Consider the following 20253-nt stretch of genomic DNA (forward strand, 5'->3'; position numbering starts at 1 on the left):
ACATATTTAAACCCAGGCTTACACCTGTTACAGGTTTTCTTAGTTAGTAGTACGATTCCTTGTTTTCAGACATCTTTGCTGTTATTTTTCCTTCCTCTCTCCTGTGTTTAATCTCCCTCCTCCCTCCCCACTTACAGCACCACCCACAGTCAGATCACTGGTACCTCTTTCTTTCCCTTTGCTCCCCTAACTCTGGCAGCGGTCCTCCCTGTACTTTCCTGGTTTCTGCAGTTACTCCAGGATAAGTTCCACCTGAAGATTTGGAGCCAAGAGCCTCCAATAAGAGAAAAAATGAGATGTTTCTATTTCTAGGTCTGAAGTTGCCTCACTCAATATAACCTTTTCTAGCTCCACCCATTTACCTGGAAAACTCAGGGTTTCCTTTTCTTCACAGCCAAATAGTATTCCAGTGTCTATGTTCAACATTTTTACCATCCAGTCCATCAGCTGAAGATCGTCATTTAGGCTACTTCCATAACCTACTATTGCAAATAGAGTAGCAGTGAACATGGCAGAACAACTGTAGGTTGAGTCTTGGGGGCATAGGCTGGGTTATATGGTAATTTATTTTTCACTTGAGAATTCTCCACACTATTTCTGCACTTGATGCACTACACTCATAAACTATCACCAAAATGACTGCCTGAACATGAGCTGAACGAGGACAGCAGACATGCCCACGTGGACAGATGAGAAACCATGAGACCCTAGCTTTTCACACAGAGCTACAGGAAACGGGGCGATACTGAGTGACAGTGGGATCTTAGCGGTTGCCCAGTGGCAGGTGGCCTGAGCAGGTTATGTCTGGGAGTATACATGTATGGGTATACACCGATGAGCATATAGTAACAACTGCTAACGAGAAAGAGGCCACGGTCTGCAGGAGGGCAGAATGAGGTTGTGGGGGGACTTGGAGGGGGAGAAGTGGGAAGGGATATAATTATATTGTAATCTCAATACTAACAAAAAAAGAAAAAGAAAAAAAAAGAAATTGGCATCAAACCAATTTTCCTGAGAACCCAAGGGGGGGGGGGAGTACCACTCATAATCTGGAGCTGGGAAGAAGCCACAGTGATTATGTGCTACGCAACTATGAGGGCCTAAGCTCAGATCCCAAGAACCCATGTAGAGCCGTGTGTGTGCGTGTGTGTGTGTGTGTGTGTGTGTGTGTGTTTGTGTGGTGACAGTGGGCAGACACAGAATGATCCCAGGGCTGCCAGCCAGTCTAGCCAAACAGTGAGCAACAGGTTCGGTAAGCGCTCCCGCCTCAAACAATACGCTGGGGAGTGCCAGAGACGACAGCCAAGATAACCTGTGGCCTATGGAGGTGAGCACATTTGCCCACACATACCCTGTCACACACACAGTGTCACCCAGAACCAGCTACAAAGTCGTCAAAGGAAGCAGAGGACCAATAGTGAGGCACAGATCCCAACAGTGAGTGAACAGAGCAGAAGGGCACAGGCTGAAACGTCTAAGTGCTTAGCTGCCGGTTTGGGAGTGTATGCTTTTCTGTGCTGCTAAAGTTCTCCGAATTTACTTTGGGCAAAACACTCCTTAAAATAAGACAAATAGAGTTTATTGAATGAAGAAGGTGCCGGAGATTAAGACAAAGCAAAAGGAATTTTCAAAATCAGCCAGGGGGCGCTATAGCTCATCTGAGTATTGTCTGCCTAAGATGCACAAGGTCACAGGTTTGATGGGCACAGCCTGGTGGGCCATGTCTGTGATCCCAGCACTCAGAAGCTGGAGGCAAGAGGGCAGAACTCAGGCTCAAGAAAAAAAAAAATCCACCCAAATATGAATGAACTGCCCCAGGCCATAGCTCTCACCAGGAATCACACAAATTTCCCTCTCAATATAACATGGATAATGAAGAGTCCTAAACACTAGGCAAAACCCTCTCACCCTTTCCGATCTAAACACTTTTAAGTTTGAGAGAGTTCAAGATGCTAACAGCTCATCTTTAAGATCTCCCTACCACCCCAATACCTTTAAGGCAGCAAAATGGAAGAGGAAAGACTTAGGCTGAGAGATTTTTTTAAAAATTAGAATTACAGACTCAACAAAACTAGTTGTAGTTTAAACGGGGAGGACATTTTGAAAAATCCTCTTTCCTCCATATATTCACAGAGTTTTAAATAAAACTTGAAGAAGACTGCCAGCTTGCCAGCGGTCTTCTCAGACACACTTCTGACACATACGCATCACGAAAAGCGCTGTCTCGTAGACTGGCAGCATCCCTGTTTGGGTCCCAGCAACCTGAAACTAATGTCAGGCCTAGAAAAGCTGGCATTGAGGTGCACAGTAACCAAAGGATTGCTACAAAACACCCCACCAACTGGCCTCTAAATAAAACACTCCGGACTGGCTTGCAGAATTCCTCTAAGAAAGCATTTTCTCTAAAGAAAAGAATACTTTGGGGCTGGAGAGATGGCTCGGTGGTTAAGAGCACTGTCTGCTCTTCCAAAGGACCCGGGTTCAATTCTCAGCACCCATATGGCAGCTAACAACTGTCTATACCACCAATTCCAAGGGATCTGACACCTTCACACTAATGCACACAAAATAAAATAAATTATTTTTTTTAAAAAAAGAATACTTTGTTTTTTATTTATTCTCTTGGGAATAACGACTTTAATCAAAGTTTCTTTCCTCCTTCTGGTAATGGCGCCTGCCTATATGGCAGCCAGGGGAGGTGCACAGCAGAGGCGGGTTCACAGAAGCTAAAGCTAGCTGGGCCAGAGGGTTAGGGCACATTTGCCAAGTCTGAAGATCCGAGCTTGATCCATGGATCCACATGGTGGGAGAAGAAAACCCCTTGTCATTTTCTGACCTAGACAAGCACATTATGACATGACTGCCAATACACACGAATATACAAAATAAAGACGTTAAAAAAAGTAGATCATTAACTAATAGTTTATCAACCAAGGACAAGGTCAACTAGTATTAGAAATAACTGCCTTAAATCAAAATAACAAAATTTAATAAATAATTTTAAGAATTATTTTATATTAGGCAGTAGTCTAAATACTTTGTATTGTTTCGTTTAATTCTGCTATGAAGGAGATTTTATTTCATAGATGCAAACACTGAGGCCCAGAGTGATTAAGCATCCGGCACGGAGCCATAAGGCGTAGGATTCAAGTACCAGCAGCAGGCACACTATACCACAGAACCTACAACCGGCTTTAAGAAAGGCCCCTCATTAGAAGTGAGTTGTAGAAACAGTTCCTGATTAAAAGTTAAACACCCCAGAATAGGCCTCAACCCTTCAAAGCAGAACACAAGAAAGACAGCAACTCACATACAAACGGAATGGACAAAACTCTCTCAGCACAGCTTGTGGGCACCGCGCAAGGGTGTGCATGCATGGTCTATGCACCTCCTGCCGACACTCGACCCTCCTCATCCCCCTCCCTCTCCTCAGGTCATCAAGCTGTGAATCACGAATCAGGGCAAAGTGCAAGAAAACACACAAAATGAGACCTTGTAAGATTTTGAGGTTTATTAAAACAAAGTATTAGCAAACAATATGCAAAAAAAATTTTTAAGAGTTATGGCTTTGAGAAGCACAATATAGTAAAACCTAATACATTTTTATAGGCATCGAAAGGCAACAGAGCTGAAGCATGCTGCGGGCTGTTTTCTACAGCACGAACAGAAGCAGAGCCATACTCATAAGCGGACCTACGGTGCTGCCATCTGTCTGCTCTTCACCATCCACATGTGAGGCATCTTCCTCAGAGAAGGTGGACAGGTGAAGACAAGTATTCACTCTCCATGGTTACTCTCTTAGCCAAATTTAAAAAACTTCAAGTTTAAGCAGCCATGTTAAGGAGTATCACTGCCCAGCTTCCGTGCTAAGACTCCCTACTCTTTGGCTCCTTTGTGGGAATGCCAAAGCATCCATATCACCGATGGTACCAGAAGAACACGGCCAACTCTAGACAGCCTTCTTTCAAAAGAACTCAGGACTCTGGCCTAACTGTAGTGTTGTTATGGCTGACATAAGTTGACAGTAAGAAAGGCGTGACCTACGGTGGGGGCGGGGGCACACAGGTGTCCTATCTGCCCACAAAATTCTCAACTTTTTAGAAAGAGCAACGTCCCACAAAACCTTAAACAGTAACTGTGCTGACTTAGAACTAGGTTATGTGGACAAGGAATGCAGCAACCTCTCTCTCTCCTGAGGGCAGCGTCTGCTCTAGGACTCAGCAAACACTGAACAGCAGCCATCACCAACTCAATGGTTTAACAAGTATTCTGACTTTTTAAACGCGTCAATGAATTTCCTTTCCACAATTCCCACACACCATCCAGCTGTAGGTTGTCACTTCAGTTCAGTACAGGTGTGTCCTGAGCGTTCTGTGCAGTGTTGGGGCTGATCGCAGGGCTTTACCTGCTAGGTAAGTGCTGTACCACTGACACACAGGGAAATGAGCAATCCAGTGACAAGAGGCCTGATGATACTGTTAGTTTTGTTATCAACACACATTCCATTGCAATCCAGCCAGGTCCACAGAACTGTCCAAATGACTGTCCATCAGCTAGAATTCTGTTAGTGTACAACAAATGCCTTGAATTTTCACTTCCCAACATGTATCATTTTAACAAGAAAAACTCAGAACCAGTATCTTCCAAAGGTAAGATCTTACTGCTGTGAGGGCAATAGCCACCTAACTAGAGAGAACTTTCAAAAAAGTGGCCCTAGCTAATATCTGAAGCCACCCATAAACCACCACTTAGAAAAATGCCCCACATCCCAAAATCACCAACCACTTCTGAAACCACCAGTTACCTACGTAAAAGCTGCCAGCTTACTTATCTGTGTTTATATTGAGAACACACATTTTTATTGAGACTCCAGAGAGCAGGAGTTACTCGGTAAGACAAAGAAGGCTTCAGACAAAACTAAGATCTAAATGCAAACCATCACCAGGAGCTGAATTTTAAAAACCATCAGAGGTCACTGTACCCAGAAGCACATGCCTGCAATCCCAGAACTTCAGAGGCAGAGGCAAGAAAATTACTTCAAGTCTGAGGCTAGCGTACACAGTAATTTCTAGGTTAATTAGGAGTATATAGAGAGACTGTGTCTCGAAACAATAACAAATTTAAAAAATAAGAGAATAACTTTTGAGTCTTTCATATTCAGGAAGCAAAAGGAGACAGCAGTGACAATGGTTCAAGTCCTACCCGGGAAATGACTAGAAAACCTGAGAAGATGCAGACCTGAGGCACCTTGGTGCTCTCTGCAGCACGAGCAGGAAGCAACACCGTGACACACTGTGTCCTGCATCAGTTAAGATTTATCAACTCTCTCATCTCAAGGGCACTTCTGGTGGGGGAAGAAAATGTTTCCCATGGGTCCTCTTGGACAATAGGGAGACTATGTAAAGTAAGCCACAATTTTTACTTTTGACAGTGTATTTTATATTGCAATGTTACTGTCATTTACATCCTCAGAGGGTGTCTAACTTTCACATGCTATAGAAATGGCACATTTCCTATCTGCATCATTAGTGTAGCTTAAAGTGTTGGATTTAGCAATCTTAGCACGAGTTTTACCTCAGCAACTCAGCCACTTCTACAACCACCTTTCTTATACCAGCAACCATGACACACACACACAAAAGAATTCATATTCTGTTCTATTTGTTTGCTATTTTACTCCCCCCCACCAACAGAGTTTCTATGTAGAACTCGCTCTGTAGAGCAGGCTGGCCTCACACTCAGAGCTCTGCCTGCCTCTGCCTCCGGGGTGCTGGGAGCAAAGGTGTGCACCACTACCACCCAGGCTGTTTGCTATTTTAAAGCTGACTTCTTCCTCCAGTTTTCTTGAAAGCAAAGGAGCAATTCTGGAAGGCCAACAACATAAATTCAGCTCAGTAACATCAACCAGGCCATCATGGTATGCTGTAGACACACTGGTCAAATGCACCTCTTGATCCTGCTTTTTCTTTAAAAATTAAAAAAATAATAATAATTAATTTTGTTTTTTTGAGACAGGGTTTCTCTGTGTAGCCCTCACTGTCCTGGATTCACTCTGTAGACCAGGCTGGCCTTGAACTCATAGAGATCCGCCTGCCTCTGCCTCCCCAAGTGCTGGGACCACAGGCATGTGCCACCATGCCCAGCTGGTCCTGCTTTTTCTACCCAATATCTTGTTGTTGTAATTGGTGACTGAGATTTTGATTCTGCCATTTGCAGGATCTATCAAACTGATGCGGTCTTTACTATTTATGAATCTTATCTTTTTACTTGGCATATACTAACAAATTTTGATGCTAACACTGTGATGCTGAACTAGGGTTGCTGCTCAGCTGGCAGGGCACTTGTCTAGTATACATAAAGTCCGACTGATCCTCAACACCACAGAACCTGGATATGCTGATGATGTCTGGGAGCACTTGGGAGGTGCAAACTAGAGGATGGGATCTCAAGGTCAGCCTCAGCAACTTAGCACATTCAGAACCAGCCTGAGCTACACGAGTCTCAGACATAGAGACTGAACCAGCACTGCTGTTCTAGGTCTGATGGCAACCATGCCTTACAGGAATACAAAATTAATGCCACAGTGTTCTGAGATGGCTTCTTTAGGGGCACTGTTCTTTGTGGGCCAGAGTTCTGCATTTGTTTTGCTTTCATCTTATAAGCACTTTTTTCCTACCCACAGACACATATATATCCTCAGACACGAGCAGCTAGACTGCATGGTTTTCATTCACAGACCACAGAACAGGCTTGGATTTCTCCATGACACTCTGAACAGCTAACAGTGTCAGCCCTGCCATTCCACAGAAGGCAAATCACATGGAACCCTGCAACCCTGAGGGCTGGGACAGGATAATGTCACATAGAGAAACATATAACCCTCTTGTGAAACAAAGCAAGCAAGGCACATGTTTTCAGACTTGAGCAGAGCTCGCTGACATGAGCCTGCATTCAACTCAAGATACACTCCTACAAACTTGTTCTTAGAGACTCAGCCATGAGCCTGCTAAGGAAAGGAATTATTAGCAGGTCCTGTATTACACTGTCAAGCAGACAGTTCTCTTTCATGTGGTTGACACACTCCTGCTATGGAATTAAAACTCAAGCTGCTGAAGCCTAGCAAAGCACTTCCTTGGAAGGAGTAAGGCTACCCAAATGGCTGCACTCTGAAAGGCAATAAATAATAACATAGAAAACAAAAGGAATCATACCCCCTCATCCCTCATTCCCCCCCCCAAAAAAAAACCCTCTGTTTTACTCATAAAGGCAGGATGAGCACTGTAAAAAGTCAAACCAAAGTAACATTTCAGCAGAACAGAGTGGCTCTGTATATTTTCAAAAGGCACCAGAAAAATAAAGCTTCTCACACCAATAGGCAAATTAGGCCTTTTTTTTTTTCTTTATCAAAGTAATGTCTTCATTCTCAGGCTGTAAATGTCCATTTGACTGCTCCCTAGAAAGTGGTTACTGGTTACAAGTCCTAAGGCCAAAGGCACAGTGAACTAAATAGGTGTCCTAAGAGTGTTCACATCCTTTCTCTTAGAAGACGGTGTTCTGAAGACTAGCATCCACGTAGGTTCTAAAAGAATAAAAAGAAAAAGACAGAGCACTGACACCAAGAGAGACAAGTCTACACTCTTTGTTATATGACACTGGGAATGAGCTATCCCAACCCCCACTGACGATTTATTTACTGTCACACCAGCAGCCTCACTCTTGGGGCCCAGCCAAAGAGCTTCTGATGGCTATATTGCATAGGTCCTTGTATGAGAAGTCTGGTAGAAGAGCAATGGTATTAAGTACATAATCTTTCAACATTAATAACACTCATAAAACTGTAGAAATTAACAGGCACCTTAGCTGGAGCTATAGAATAACGATTTTATAAACTACACTGAAAATTAAAAGCTAGAAAAAGCACCACAGCCCACAACTGTAATCTCTCCATGGTAGTGTTGGTACAAAGGAGTGCCAAGGAGGTAAAGGGAAGATCTACGACCAGGTCACTTGACTGTTTTACCAGAGGTTACCCTAGAAACTGTCACCCATAAAAGTGCAAAATGTAGCAGGATCGCCGTGATGGCCGCCCAGGGAGAGCCGCAGGTCCAGCTCAAGCTCATCCTGATGGGCGATGGCGGCACCGGGAAGACGTTCGTGAAGCGCCACTTGACGGGTGAGTTCGAGAAGTATGTAGCCACCCTGGGCGTGGAGGTGCACCTGCTCGTCTTCCATACCAACAGGGGACCCATCTAGTTCAACATGTGGGACACAGCCGGCCTGGAGTAGTTCGGGGAGTAGTAGTGCACGATGGCCACTACATCCAAGCCCAGTGTGCCATTATAATGTCTACTGTAACATCCACGAGTTACTTACAAAAACGTACCTAACTGGCATAGAGATCTGGTACAAGTGTGTGAAAACATCCCCATTGTATTGTGTGGCAACAAGGTGGATATTAAGGACAGGAAAGTGAAGGCAAAATCTATAGTCTTCTACCAAAAGAAGAATCTCCAGTACTATGTGTGACATTTCCGCCAAAAGTAACTACAACTTTGAAAAGCCTTTCCTCTGGCTTGCCAGAAAGCTCACTGGAGATCCTAACTTGCCTATCTTGCCCCACCTGAGGTGGTCATGGACCCGGCTTTGGCAGCACAGCAGTATGATCATGATTTAGAGGTTGCTCGGATGACTGCCCTCCCGGATGAGGATGACGACCTGTGAGAGTGAAGCTGGCGCCTGCAGCAGAAGTTTGATAGCAACTGTCTTGTGATGTCAGCGGTGCAGCCTGTGTGACACCTTACTAACAGATCGTGTACTTCACTGGGATGCTGAAGGGGAGAATGGGCTTCGGAGTGAATTTAGCTGTTTGGAACAGAGTTGTTTCCTTCCTGAATTTCAAAGATAAGACTGCTACAGTCGCATCACAATACTCAGTGGTAAACCTTGTTGGTTACTGTCATTCCCCTTCTTTTTGTTTAGATCAGAATAAAGTTGTATTTCAAATTTTAAAAAAAAGTGCAAAATGTAAAGATTAATACACAGTAAAATTAGAGTTCTTGAAACATTGGCCCAAAGCAGCAAACACAGCTGAACAAGGCCGTGCACACATTAAAACTAACTGGTAGTAAAACTTATGGGAAATGTGAGTAAATGACATATACTAGAGACTTTTAAAAAGAAAATGCTTTACAGAAGGTCTACAGCATGAAGTCGCAATACACTGACAGATGCTTAGCTATACTAAATGTAAATGTATGACGGCTACAAACCTACTACCTTGCTTTCACTGAACACTACATTAGCAGTGCAGTGTCCTTCAAAGAGGAGATTCAACAATGTCCTTTAAGCCCCTACCATATGTTTTTGCAAAACAATGTACTCTGCCTTTTCAAAGGTGTGGGACAAAGAAATTACCAGAAGAGTATCATGTAGCACTTTTCACGATATATGCCCTCTTACGGGGTAAATTTTCATTATGTGACGCACTACTTTGTCAAAAAGTTAACAAATTAAAAACTGTTGGGACAACAAGCAAAAAGCATGTTCCAGTTTAAGATCAACGCTAAACTTCTCAATGGGGCCCAATACTCTACATGGTTTACAATACTTCTGAAAGTTAAATCACAATGAACACGAATACAAACAAATGTAAATTCATCACAAAATACAAATGTGTTGGTCACAATTAAGTAGAAAAAATAAGCCACAATATCTGTTTTTCCATGTCAGCTCACAGTATCTGGAAATTCCTCTAAAATTAAAACAAGTCCACTAAAAATAGAGTTGAAAAGAATACTTCTGCACTACGAAACAGAAGAAATGGGGTTCAGTGGAGAGCCCATCTGAGTGAGGACTTTATCCAGCCACTGCAGAGGCCCATGGAGGTGGATCTCAATCCAGCATGGAGTACTGGTAACGTCCTGTCGATGGTACTCCGCTCCCCAGCCCTGAAAACGAACAGACAGCAGAGCAAATCCCTCTTGAACAGTCAAGAATCTACACCAACTTGAACAATAAAAAGCTCAACTATAAAAATATACAAAATGTACCTAAACTGAACACATACAGAAACCAAATAAGCATTTGATATGGTATTAAAAGACATGGTTGCATTATTCAAAGCTACAAAATTTAATAAGTAGCAGAATTTCACTGATATAGACCATGGAAACAAGTATGTTTCAAAATGTTTTTAAACTTACAAAGGCTACAAAATGTGGTATTTCACGATTAAACTGTTTTATAATCTCACTACAGAAATAAAGTCCAAACAGTTTTTTTATACAAAAATTAAGGTTTTTAGAGTTGGGGGCTCCTGTGGCTGTTAGTTTTTATCAGATGAGACAATGTGGCCATTAATCAGTGCGTGCAGGGATACAGTTTGCTGTATTCATTACATCAAGCCATTATCCTTACAGGTGAGAGCTTAATGAGATAAAGTAAGCTCCAGGTAGAAACTAAAATATGTGGAAATTTTTTACTTTTATTTATTTTTTTTTTAATTTAGCAAGTTCTCTGTCTTTCTGATTATAGTAGTTCTGCCCCCAAGGAAACTAGGGGGACTAGAGGGAAGAGAAATGGGGCAGACAGAGAAACTGGAGAAGAAAAAAAAAAAATAGACAAAAGCCACATTTAAAAGAGGAAAGCGAAAGTAAGTTCAGATGATCAATAGGCAGCAAGGACTGTGATTAATACCAAGAGAACACACACACACACACAAAAACAAAAAACAAACAAACAAACAAAAAAAACAGAAGGAGGAGGAGGAGGAAGAGGTGAAGAAGAAGAAGGTGAAGAAGAAGGAGGAGGAGAAGGAGGAGAAGAAAGAGGTGAAGGAGAAGGAGGTGAAGAAGTAGAAAGAGGAGGAAGAGGAGGAATATGTTGCTGTTCCTCCTGGACCGGAAGGCAGTGGCTCTGCCAGAAGAAATCCACCACTATGATTCTCTCAACATTTTGTTAACAAGACAGTCTTGGGAATGTTCAGAAAAATCAGGGCATGAGAGTGCAGGACAAGCTTTAGAAATCCTTTGCAACAGGCCTGAGATTTAGTTCTATAAATCTCCCAAGTCACTGTAATAGAATCTGACGCACTCAAAATGCAATTTTAATATTAAACGCTTTCCAATAATTTAGTCTCCTGACTACAATTGGGTTACTTTGTAAGCCCAATCCTTACCCAATATCAAAATTAATCATGGATTTTTGTATGTAGATTACAAAATGAAGTAACTTGTCATATAGTTAAAATGATAAATGCAAGAATTTCACTTAAATGTATCAAACTGAGTCCAAAGTACTGCTCTCTTCACCTAATTCTTTTTATAATGCATGCATGTTTACAGCAACTAAAGTCACAGTATAGACCACAGCACTCACCTTGACAAAGCTCATTCGAATGGTGCACATCTTGGTGAGCTCATACACAGCCTCAAACCCATGGTTGACGGACTGAGCCAGAAGCTGAGCAAACTCCTGATTGTTGAAGATTTTGAGGCTGCAGCTGCTGGGAATCTTACAGACAGTGGTGGGATGGAAGCCATGGTGAAAGTTGCAGTTCCTACTCTGAACAAAGATGCTGCTGTCACTAAGACACTCGGCATACACCTCCCCACCAACGTAGTACAGATGAACACCTTAAAGAGAAGAAAACAAGAAAGCTGCCTTAGCAAAGCACTGTAAGAAGCCACAGACAATGTAGGAAGCAATCAAAGCACCCAGAAACACTCAGTAAACTTAACAGTGTTCAGATCACAACTACCACCAGGTGGCCTGCGGCAGCCAAAACTAATCTGCCTAACTCTGAAAGCTCCTCAAAGGCCAAGCCTTGGGACTGGAGTGAGCAGGGTTATTAAGCTGTCTGACCCCAGGGTTGGTTTCCTTTTCCAACCATCATTTGTTTCTCTTCAAAGGGAAAGATGCTCTTTAAAAATTTCATTTTATGAGTACTTTCAAAGAAAATCCTTGTAAGTTATTTTGTGATACTTTCCACCCTGCTTGCTGACAGAAAAGAGCACAGCATTTCAAGCATTACCCACAGGAACCCGAACACACATACATGACTTCAGATTATAGAAAGAGCTTTGAAATGGCAGGCTCACTTTCATTTAAATAGCACGCTTTCATTTTTATTATTATTTTTAATGGAACTGGAGCAATGGCTCAAAAGTTAAAAGGGCTGCTGCTCTTGCAGAGGGTGCGTTGGATTCCCAGCACCCACACAGAGGCTCACAAAACCTGCAATTCCAGTCCCAGAAGATGGCCCTCTTCTGGCGTCTCAGGACACTGCATGTATGTGGTGTACAGAGATACCTGTAGGTAAAATACCAATATACACAAAATAATAAAATACAACTTTTAAAAGTTTTCTAAAAATATAAACAGTATGAGAAAGCAGTTCTAATAGTAAAATTTAAGCTACATTGATAAAAAGCTGATTCATGAAATACTTTTTCAGTATATCTTTGTGTGCTTCTTGGGAAGGGGCTTTGCTTTTTCTTTTTTTAAATGAAACTGGCATTACAGTCTGTTGGTGCAGAAGCACACAGTTGTGCCTCATTCACAGAACAGCATGCCTGCCCATCGCCATAGTCTAGATGTCAACCCTCAATGAACAAGTTTCCATGACTGTCCATGACCATACACAGTACCTATTTTAGCAGGACCTCCAGAGGTGCAAATCTCTGTCACAGAATTGTGTCAGGATAGAGTATTAAAAACTCTGGTTTTCTTTCTGAACAGAAATGGACCAATTCAAAAGATTGCAGAATGGGGTTACTGGCAAATAAGTAGAAAGTGATCCTAGCATTCACCAAAGAGGCATCCCTTAAATTATCTCCACTGAAGTGGGAAAGGACAGACAGATGAATAGACAGAAGACACACATTTCACAAAAAAGGTCAGGACAAGTTTGACAATAAAATTAATAAAAATTATTTCTCTGGGTTTTTGTTGTTGTTTGTTTCTTCAAGTCAGTCTTGCTATGTAGCCCAGGCTGGCCTTAGCCTCCCAAGTGCTGGGATTACAGGTGTGAGCCACTTCCCCTGGCTTCAGGTTATTTTCCTGAATCCCTTCTCTATGAAAATCTATCACAATTATCATTACCTGCCATGGTTACCATCTCTTGACTAAGACTCGCGTCAAGGAAGCACAGAGCAGCTGGGATGTGAGAGCAGAACCGCTCCAGAGACAGCCACACACTCTGCTGAGGTGGTTTCCTCTAATGTGACACTGGTGTCCCATGCGGTGTGCAAAGTACCACTCTGGCTCTAGCAACTGAGCTTATAGGTGAGCTCTGACGCATGCAGTGTCTTGATGTTCTCACTATTTTCCATCTCAAATCCCATTTCCCCAATACTGTGTTAATCTTACAATAAAAAACGAAAACAACAACAACAAAAAAAAAACACCACTCCAAGGACATTAATTTCAAATTTCTAATCCCTCATAACGCGCACATATTTTGCAAAGATGTAGAATGTTATGAGGCAGGCAATGTTCTAGCCACTGAGGATGCTGCTGGCAACAAGGCAGTCTTATAGCCCTTAACAGTCCAGTTGGTTCCTAACTTAATTTCCTAACTGTTAGGATGAATACTCAAGAATTGAACAATAGGATTTCAGATCTTTAGACTAGAAACATAAACTAAGCAGGATAAGGAAGAAAGGACTGGTCGTGTCTTTATTTGATCACATTCTTTAATATCTGTAACTTGGGGCAAAAGCCATGCCTTAAGATTTTTCAGAGTTTCCAGAACCTTCTGCAATGAATTGCACCCAGTACAAAAAAATTACTTAATCCAACTGAATGAAAAGATTACCTTTTCCAATATGTCGCCTAGTGTTTTCAATAGTTGAATTACGATTAACATTTGACAACAATCCCAAGCAGAATCTACTTTTGTTATTTGAAGGGTCTGTGAATCCATCTACTAACACGCTAGTAGAAGATGCATGAAAGGCTTCCCCAACACGGTTGTTTAACTCATAGTAGACAATTGAACACCAGTGTTTGGGCTCTTCATAGGCAACAGGCTGAACATCTGTAAACAGAAAAGATAACTGATTATCCGAAACACCAAGTTCTGTGTAAATTCGCCATTTGTCTAACCAAGCATTATATGAAAAAAAAAAATTCCTTCGTTTAAATTTCACTGACATTCCTGGCTTACAGTCTAAGGCAACTTATCTTGCCCTAGTAAGACAGCTATAATAAAATACCACAGATTGAATGCCAAATTCAACAAATAATAATAAAACTACCCCAATTATTTCTTACAGTTTGTTCTAGAGGCTCAGATATCAAGGTATCAGCAGGTGTCTAGTGGAGTTTGTGTGCACTCCACAATTGCACATACATGCATACAGCGTGTGTGCGCGCGTGTGTGCGTATGTGTTGTATGTGCGCATGTGTGAACACAAGTGTGTACGAGTGTGGAGTAGAGATCAGCAGACAACCTCTAGATGTTGGTTCTTGCCTTCCACTTTGTTTGGAGAAAGGGTCTCTCTTGTTTCTGCTCTGCCAAATATTCCAGGCTAGTTAACCCCTGAAATTCAAGAAATCCTCCTGCATCCACGTCCCATGTCACTGTAGAAGTACTGGGATTACAGAGTCACACTACAGGCTTTTGTATGGTGGTTCCAGGGCTCTGAAATCAGGTCATCAGGCTTGTCCAAGCAAGTGCTTTTACCCATGGCGCCATCTCCCCGGCCTCTGTATCTAATCATGTAAGGACAAGTAATTCTAGCTCAAGGACCCTAATCTCAGGAATTTATTTAAACCTAATTGCCTCTTAAATGGCCCTATCTCTAGACAGCATTACACTGAGGGCTAAGGTTTCAACATAATCAGAGGGACTAACAACTATTTCACCCCTGTCTCACATAAACCCCATCTCCCAAGTCTCCAGAGTCTTAGTTCACACCAGCAAAAACTGTAAGGTCCACAGGTAAGCCAGAGGAAAAAATTCTCAAGGAAAACCTCTTCCACTATAACACAGCTGAACTGCAATAAGTTATGCATCGTAGAGACAGATGCTCTAAGCACTCCCACCCATGGCTTCATCCTACTTGATGAAATGATCACCCTAAGGACCAGCTCTTTTGAGCTGACAACCAGTAGCTTAAATGCCCTGTCCTATAAAAGTCTCACAGTCTTCCTTACCCCTCACCCAAATTAACTGTTCCAGAGCTAATGAGGTCCATTTTTCACACCCACAAGACCCCATTATCAAATGTAAACAAAATTCTTAAGTTTCTCGCCAGACACACTCTTATTTACAATGTGTATGACATGAAAAATCTCTTAAATCTTAAGTTCTTTTAAAAATACACTTCCCCTTTAATCTTTTTTTTTTATATTAGTAGTAGTAATCAGGAGAAACCAGTCAATATTTTGTATAAGAGTCTCTTCTACTAAAGAACCGACTTTGTATCTCTAAAGCTCCACCCTTCACAACCAGAACATAAAACACAATCCAGCCAAGGTGTCACATGTAACAAAGGTGTCCTTTCACCCATCTTCCAGTGTGTTCCTCAGTTAGGCCTCAAAGCACAAAAGCATCAACCTCAGCACCATTCACACTAACATTCTAAATACTAACATGTTCCTTGAGGAAATGCAGGGATTCTTTATTCCTTTTTACCAGTCATTCACTAGCCCTTTCTCGCCTCTACTGGCTCCAAAACCACACTGATATTTTTAGATATCTGTTACAGCAGCACCCCATTCTAGGTACCAACTTCTGTCTCAGGTGGCTTAGGATGCTCTAGAAGATACAGCTGATGGCATGCAAGCAACAGAACTGTCTTCTCAGTCCAGGTGGAAGGGAGCCCAACATCAAGGTGTCAGTGTTTAATAAAGTGCCACTTCCTGATTGGTAGACAGCTACCTTCTGGTTTTTTCTAGCACAGCTTTTCCTTGGTTTGTGCTCAAGGATGAAGAGAGAACAAGGGAACTCCTCTTATAAGGACACTTACCTCACCAGTACAATACCATCCTTATAATCTCATTTATACCCAATTATCTCCCCAAAGCCCCAATTTCTACCTTTTTTGAGGCAGGAGCTGTTTGCTATTTGGTTTGGAAGACTAGCTGGCCCTGTAACTTCCTCTGTCTCCACTTCTCTTTCCTCTGTAGGAGCGGTGGGGGTAAAGGTGTGCTATGTGCCTGGCTTTTATGTGAATGCTGTGGATCTGAACTCAGGTCCTCATACTTGCACATCAAGACTTTACTCACAGACATCTCCCTAGCACCTGAAATGTCAGCATCTGATCTGGAAAACAGTGTAAGGCATTACCACAATGGTGACATATGGAGAAAAAAAAACAAACATCACCCTCATTTCTTACTCATCAGTTAAAACATCCTTTAGTAATATACCCATCACTTCACAGCCTTAGTAAGAAGGTGAGGAGAGCACGGACAATGACACAAACAACAGAGAGCCAGATGGCAAGGATGTGGAGAACTCAAAATGCTTATGTAGAGCCGGGAACGTGGTGATGTTGCTGCTGCAGAGTTTGGCGGTGTCAAATGTTAAACATGATTAGCATGTAACACAGCAATTCTACTCCCAAATACATGTAGCACTCAAGACAGATGAATTGTACAAAGAGTCTCAAATAATAGCCTACAGTGCAACAGCCAAAAAAGTGGAATGCAGCCAAGTATTCATAAGAAGATAAATGAATCAGCCCTAATAAGGAATGAGACTGAACATATACTGTGACATGGATAAAGCCTGGTAAGCTCGGCGACAGTAAGCAGCAGATCCACAAGGACATGCAGGTACTAGCCGAGTGCACCTAGACCAGATGCCCAGAACTGAACAATTCAGACAGGACTCAGACTACTACTGACCAGTGCCTGTGGGGAGGAAAATGGGGAGATTGTAATGGCAACCAGTCTGCTTAGGAGGATGACAAGTTCTGGAAACAAAAGGGGCAACGGCTGCACAATGGTGAACGTATTTAATTTTACTCAACTGTATATTCTGGCAACAGAGCACCAAGTACATGAAGCAAGCATCAGAACTGACAGCAGAAATAGACATAATTCTATCCTAACTGAGGGAGACTTCAACCTTTGACTCTCAATTTTGGAAAGAACAACTGAATAGAAACAGGCAAGGACACAGCAAATGCGAGCACTGTAGCCCAGCAGCCTGGTGCAGCTCAGGAGCGAGACCCACCACAACACACAGCAGCAGAACTGCAGCGGCCTCTAGGTAGAGCTGCTGCAACTTACACACAGCAGTGAAAGTGGGAACAAAACGGCAGCTCCTCAGTGGAGAGCAGGCACACAAAGGTGGCACATCCAAGGGGACACTGCTCACCTACGGGATTAAATTCCGACAAACACAGACATACTTGGGCCTCAGTGGTATCATGCTAAAAGAAAAAGTCCTGTCCCAGACCAAGGACTCACTGCAGTGCACATTCGCAAGCAAAGAAGTGTGGACAAAAGGATACACTGTGACACACTGCAGCTTCCACATGGGATTTTTTTTCTCTGTTCGGGGAATGTTGCAAGGTTGGAGGGCAGGTACGAGAAGAGGGGGAAATGAGTGGGATTGGGGTACATGATGTGAAATTCACAAAGAACCAGTAAAAAGTAAACAAAACAAACAAACAAACAAACAAAAAACCAGACATTTTGATCCAAAACTCTCTATATATTTGCCAAAACCACCGGATTAACTCAGGTTGACTTTACAGTCATACCTCACTCATGAAGTTTTCATAAGTGACCAAGATTTGAAAATTAACTCAGAGAGAGATTATGTACCTAGAGTATGAGGCCCTGGGTTGGATTCCTAGCACTGCAAAAATGTAAAGTAGCCAAGAAGTTAAAAGAACTAAAAACAGCACCAACAAAAGAACAGTGAACACTCTTCTCACCTCTGCTGGATATGCTGGGCATGACCTGAGGGATCATGTTATTGCTTGTGTCCATAGGCTGGGAGTTATCTTGACCCAGCTGATCATCAGGTGGCATGTAGGCAGGAGGTGGAGTATCAGCTAAGAGGAAGACAAGGAGACACATCAGTTCCTCAAAGACATACTCTAAAAACATTTTAAAATTACAAGGTTATCAACAGGACTCCTCACTGACCACTGCACACACACAGATGTAGGCCACTGTACAAGAACAGGCAAGAACACACACAACATCTCCTGAAGACCTACTACAAGCCACATTAACTTAGACCCTTAGGAAGCTAGGATACCAAGACTGACAATAAAATGGAAGCCAAGGTCAAGAAGTTTTCCTTTAAAGTAATCTATGTTCAGAGAAACTACAGCTACTGCACAGCAATCTGAGGTCAGCAATCACCTGTTTCACACAGTACAGGCGCATTTTCAATTACCATCAGCATCACATACTGCAGTATCATTAAGTTTGCTGTAACAGTAACAACAGTTATTCCACTCTTTTGCAATGTTCCCAAGTAACTGGCATGCCCATTACATGGCTGGGTAATTAGCTTAGGAAAATAAGTGTTAACAAAATCTTTGGGCTTCCAGCACTCACAGTTGTGAATTTTTGAAAAAGCTACAACTAAACCTTTTTTCCCCCAATAACTATAAAGCTGAATAGTTGTCTTTTGCCTCAGGGTTTAAATGGGATATCTTGAGACAGCTACATACAACACTGAATCTAAAATGAAGTATTAAATTTGTTTTGGAGACAACTCCTGACAGCCAATTACACATCTGTATTTAATTCCCCTATTTTCAGATGTTTAAACATCTGAGACTTGAAAAATAAAATCTACTTCTTGTGGATATAAAGTCTTAAAGCATATGTCACCAACAGTTATTCAGAAGACCAGCACTTAAAACAGCTGCCCATTCTCAGAGATGATGCTTTCTATGTTATCATCTTACCTGGGAGCTGAAATGGACTTCCTGGTCCAGAACTTGCTGGGGAGTTGGGGTACGTGCTGCTGGCAGGGGAAGGGGGGTAGGGACTGTTAGGAGATAAGGGGAAAGGAGTGCTGTTGGGCTGGTGAAAAGAATCTGGAAACGTGGCGTTCTGTGGCATGTGGGGTTCATTGTGGCTCAGGTTCCTGAACTGAACCAGAAGGCTGTGCTGTGGGTTGAATTCGTTGTGACGAGGCACTAACACTGGAGGTAAGACTGAAAGAAAAACAAAAATGGATTATCAGATAGTCAGGAACCCTTAAGGGGCTAGTGGGAAAGACTCAGGTAAGCTCTGATTAAACTGTACTGTTAGGAGGGGCTATTTTGTAGAATCTGGGTTTGTATTTACATCATAGTCAACCAAAACCCTTTAGCATTCAGCCTGTATGAAAATTCAAAAGGGATCCCATTTTCCATCTGTAGCTCATAAGCCATTTTAACAACAGCCTTAGTGGGAAGCATTTAATACAACTAAGTGAGAATTCAAGAAATGCGCATGTCCAGCCAGTGCAGTATCAAACAAGTATTGTAGAAATGACAGCACCCGACTGGACCAAGAGGGTTTCCTATGAGAATGGTAGGAGTAAGCAAAGAGGTAGACAGGAGGGGAGCAAAGAGTCAGTTGGTCTCAGCACTGATCTACATAGATGCTAAGATGAGGGAGGGAAGCTGAGATCAGCATGCTGCACCCTGAGAACTTGGAGCACTTTCATAGTGAAGTCAGAGGGCTGTTTAGCACCTAGAGAACTGGTAAGCAACAATGAAACAACAATCCTCCAGAGTGAAAAGCTTTTCACTCAAAATCAGTCCTCTAACCACAATCATGAGGACATGCATAAAAGTCTCTCAGCATTTAAACAAGTGTGTTTTCCTTTATACAAATGACTACTTTCTCTAAAGATCCGGACTATCATCACAGTAACTGATTGTCTTCCCCTGCAGGAAACTAATAAAAAATAGCAATTCATCTCTTTTACAACTTTTAGTTGACAATGTGCCTCCATTTCAGGAAAAACAGAAAGAACTCAATTTGATTCAGTATACAGTATCAACAAAATCAAATATATATGTTGACCAGGTCACATTTCCCTTCTCTGAAGGAAACACGTAAGAAAACCAGAGGATCCTGTGGTCAGTGTTTGGGCTGCTATTTTAAATTTTACTGAACTATATGGTAAATATGTACATAACTCCCACAAATATTTTGCTCTATTGTGTGTTAACAACTGCTATTGTGAAAGATGAGGCAGCTGCCAATGGAGAGCAGAACAGAAAGTAGTAAGAATTTATGTTTAGCTGTTTAGCAATCTGAAAAACTTAGTGAAATTAT

General features: G+C 42.2%; 1 protein-coding gene and 1 pseudogene across 5 annotated transcripts in view; one reads left to right on the forward strand and one right to left on the reverse strand.

The window, feature by feature from the left end:
* Positions 1 to 3493: 3493 nt before the first annotated feature.
* Positions 3494 to 20253, reverse strand: part of Smad5 (SMAD family member 5) — a 46751-nt gene continuing 29991 nt past the window's right edge. For all 5 annotated transcript variants that reach the window (XM_060380592.1, XM_021650828.2, XM_021650829.2 and 2 more), the window contains 5 exons: positions 18888 to 19139; positions 17898 to 18017; positions 13817 to 14038; positions 11377 to 11633; positions 3494 to 9947 (listed from right to left, as the gene is read on the reverse strand). In XM_060380592.1, coding sequence (XP_060236575.1) covers positions 9804 to 9947; positions 11377 to 11633; positions 13817 to 14038; positions 17898 to 18017; positions 18888 to 19139 — 995 coding nt within the window. In that variant the 3' untranslated portion in view covers positions 3494 to 9803. The remainder of the gene's footprint in view (positions 9948 to 11376; positions 11634 to 13816; positions 14039 to 17897; positions 18018 to 18887; positions 19140 to 20253) is intronic.
* On the forward strand, positions 8062 to 8721 carry LOC110556862 (GTP-binding nuclear protein Ran-like; annotated as a pseudogene).

The sequence above is a fragment of the Meriones unguiculatus genome, chromosome 3 (assembly GCF_030254825.1).
Source record: "Meriones unguiculatus strain TT.TT164.6M chromosome 3, Bangor_MerUng_6.1, whole genome shotgun sequence".
NCBI classification, from domain to species: domain Eukaryota; kingdom Metazoa; phylum Chordata; class Mammalia; order Rodentia; family Muridae; genus Meriones; species Meriones unguiculatus.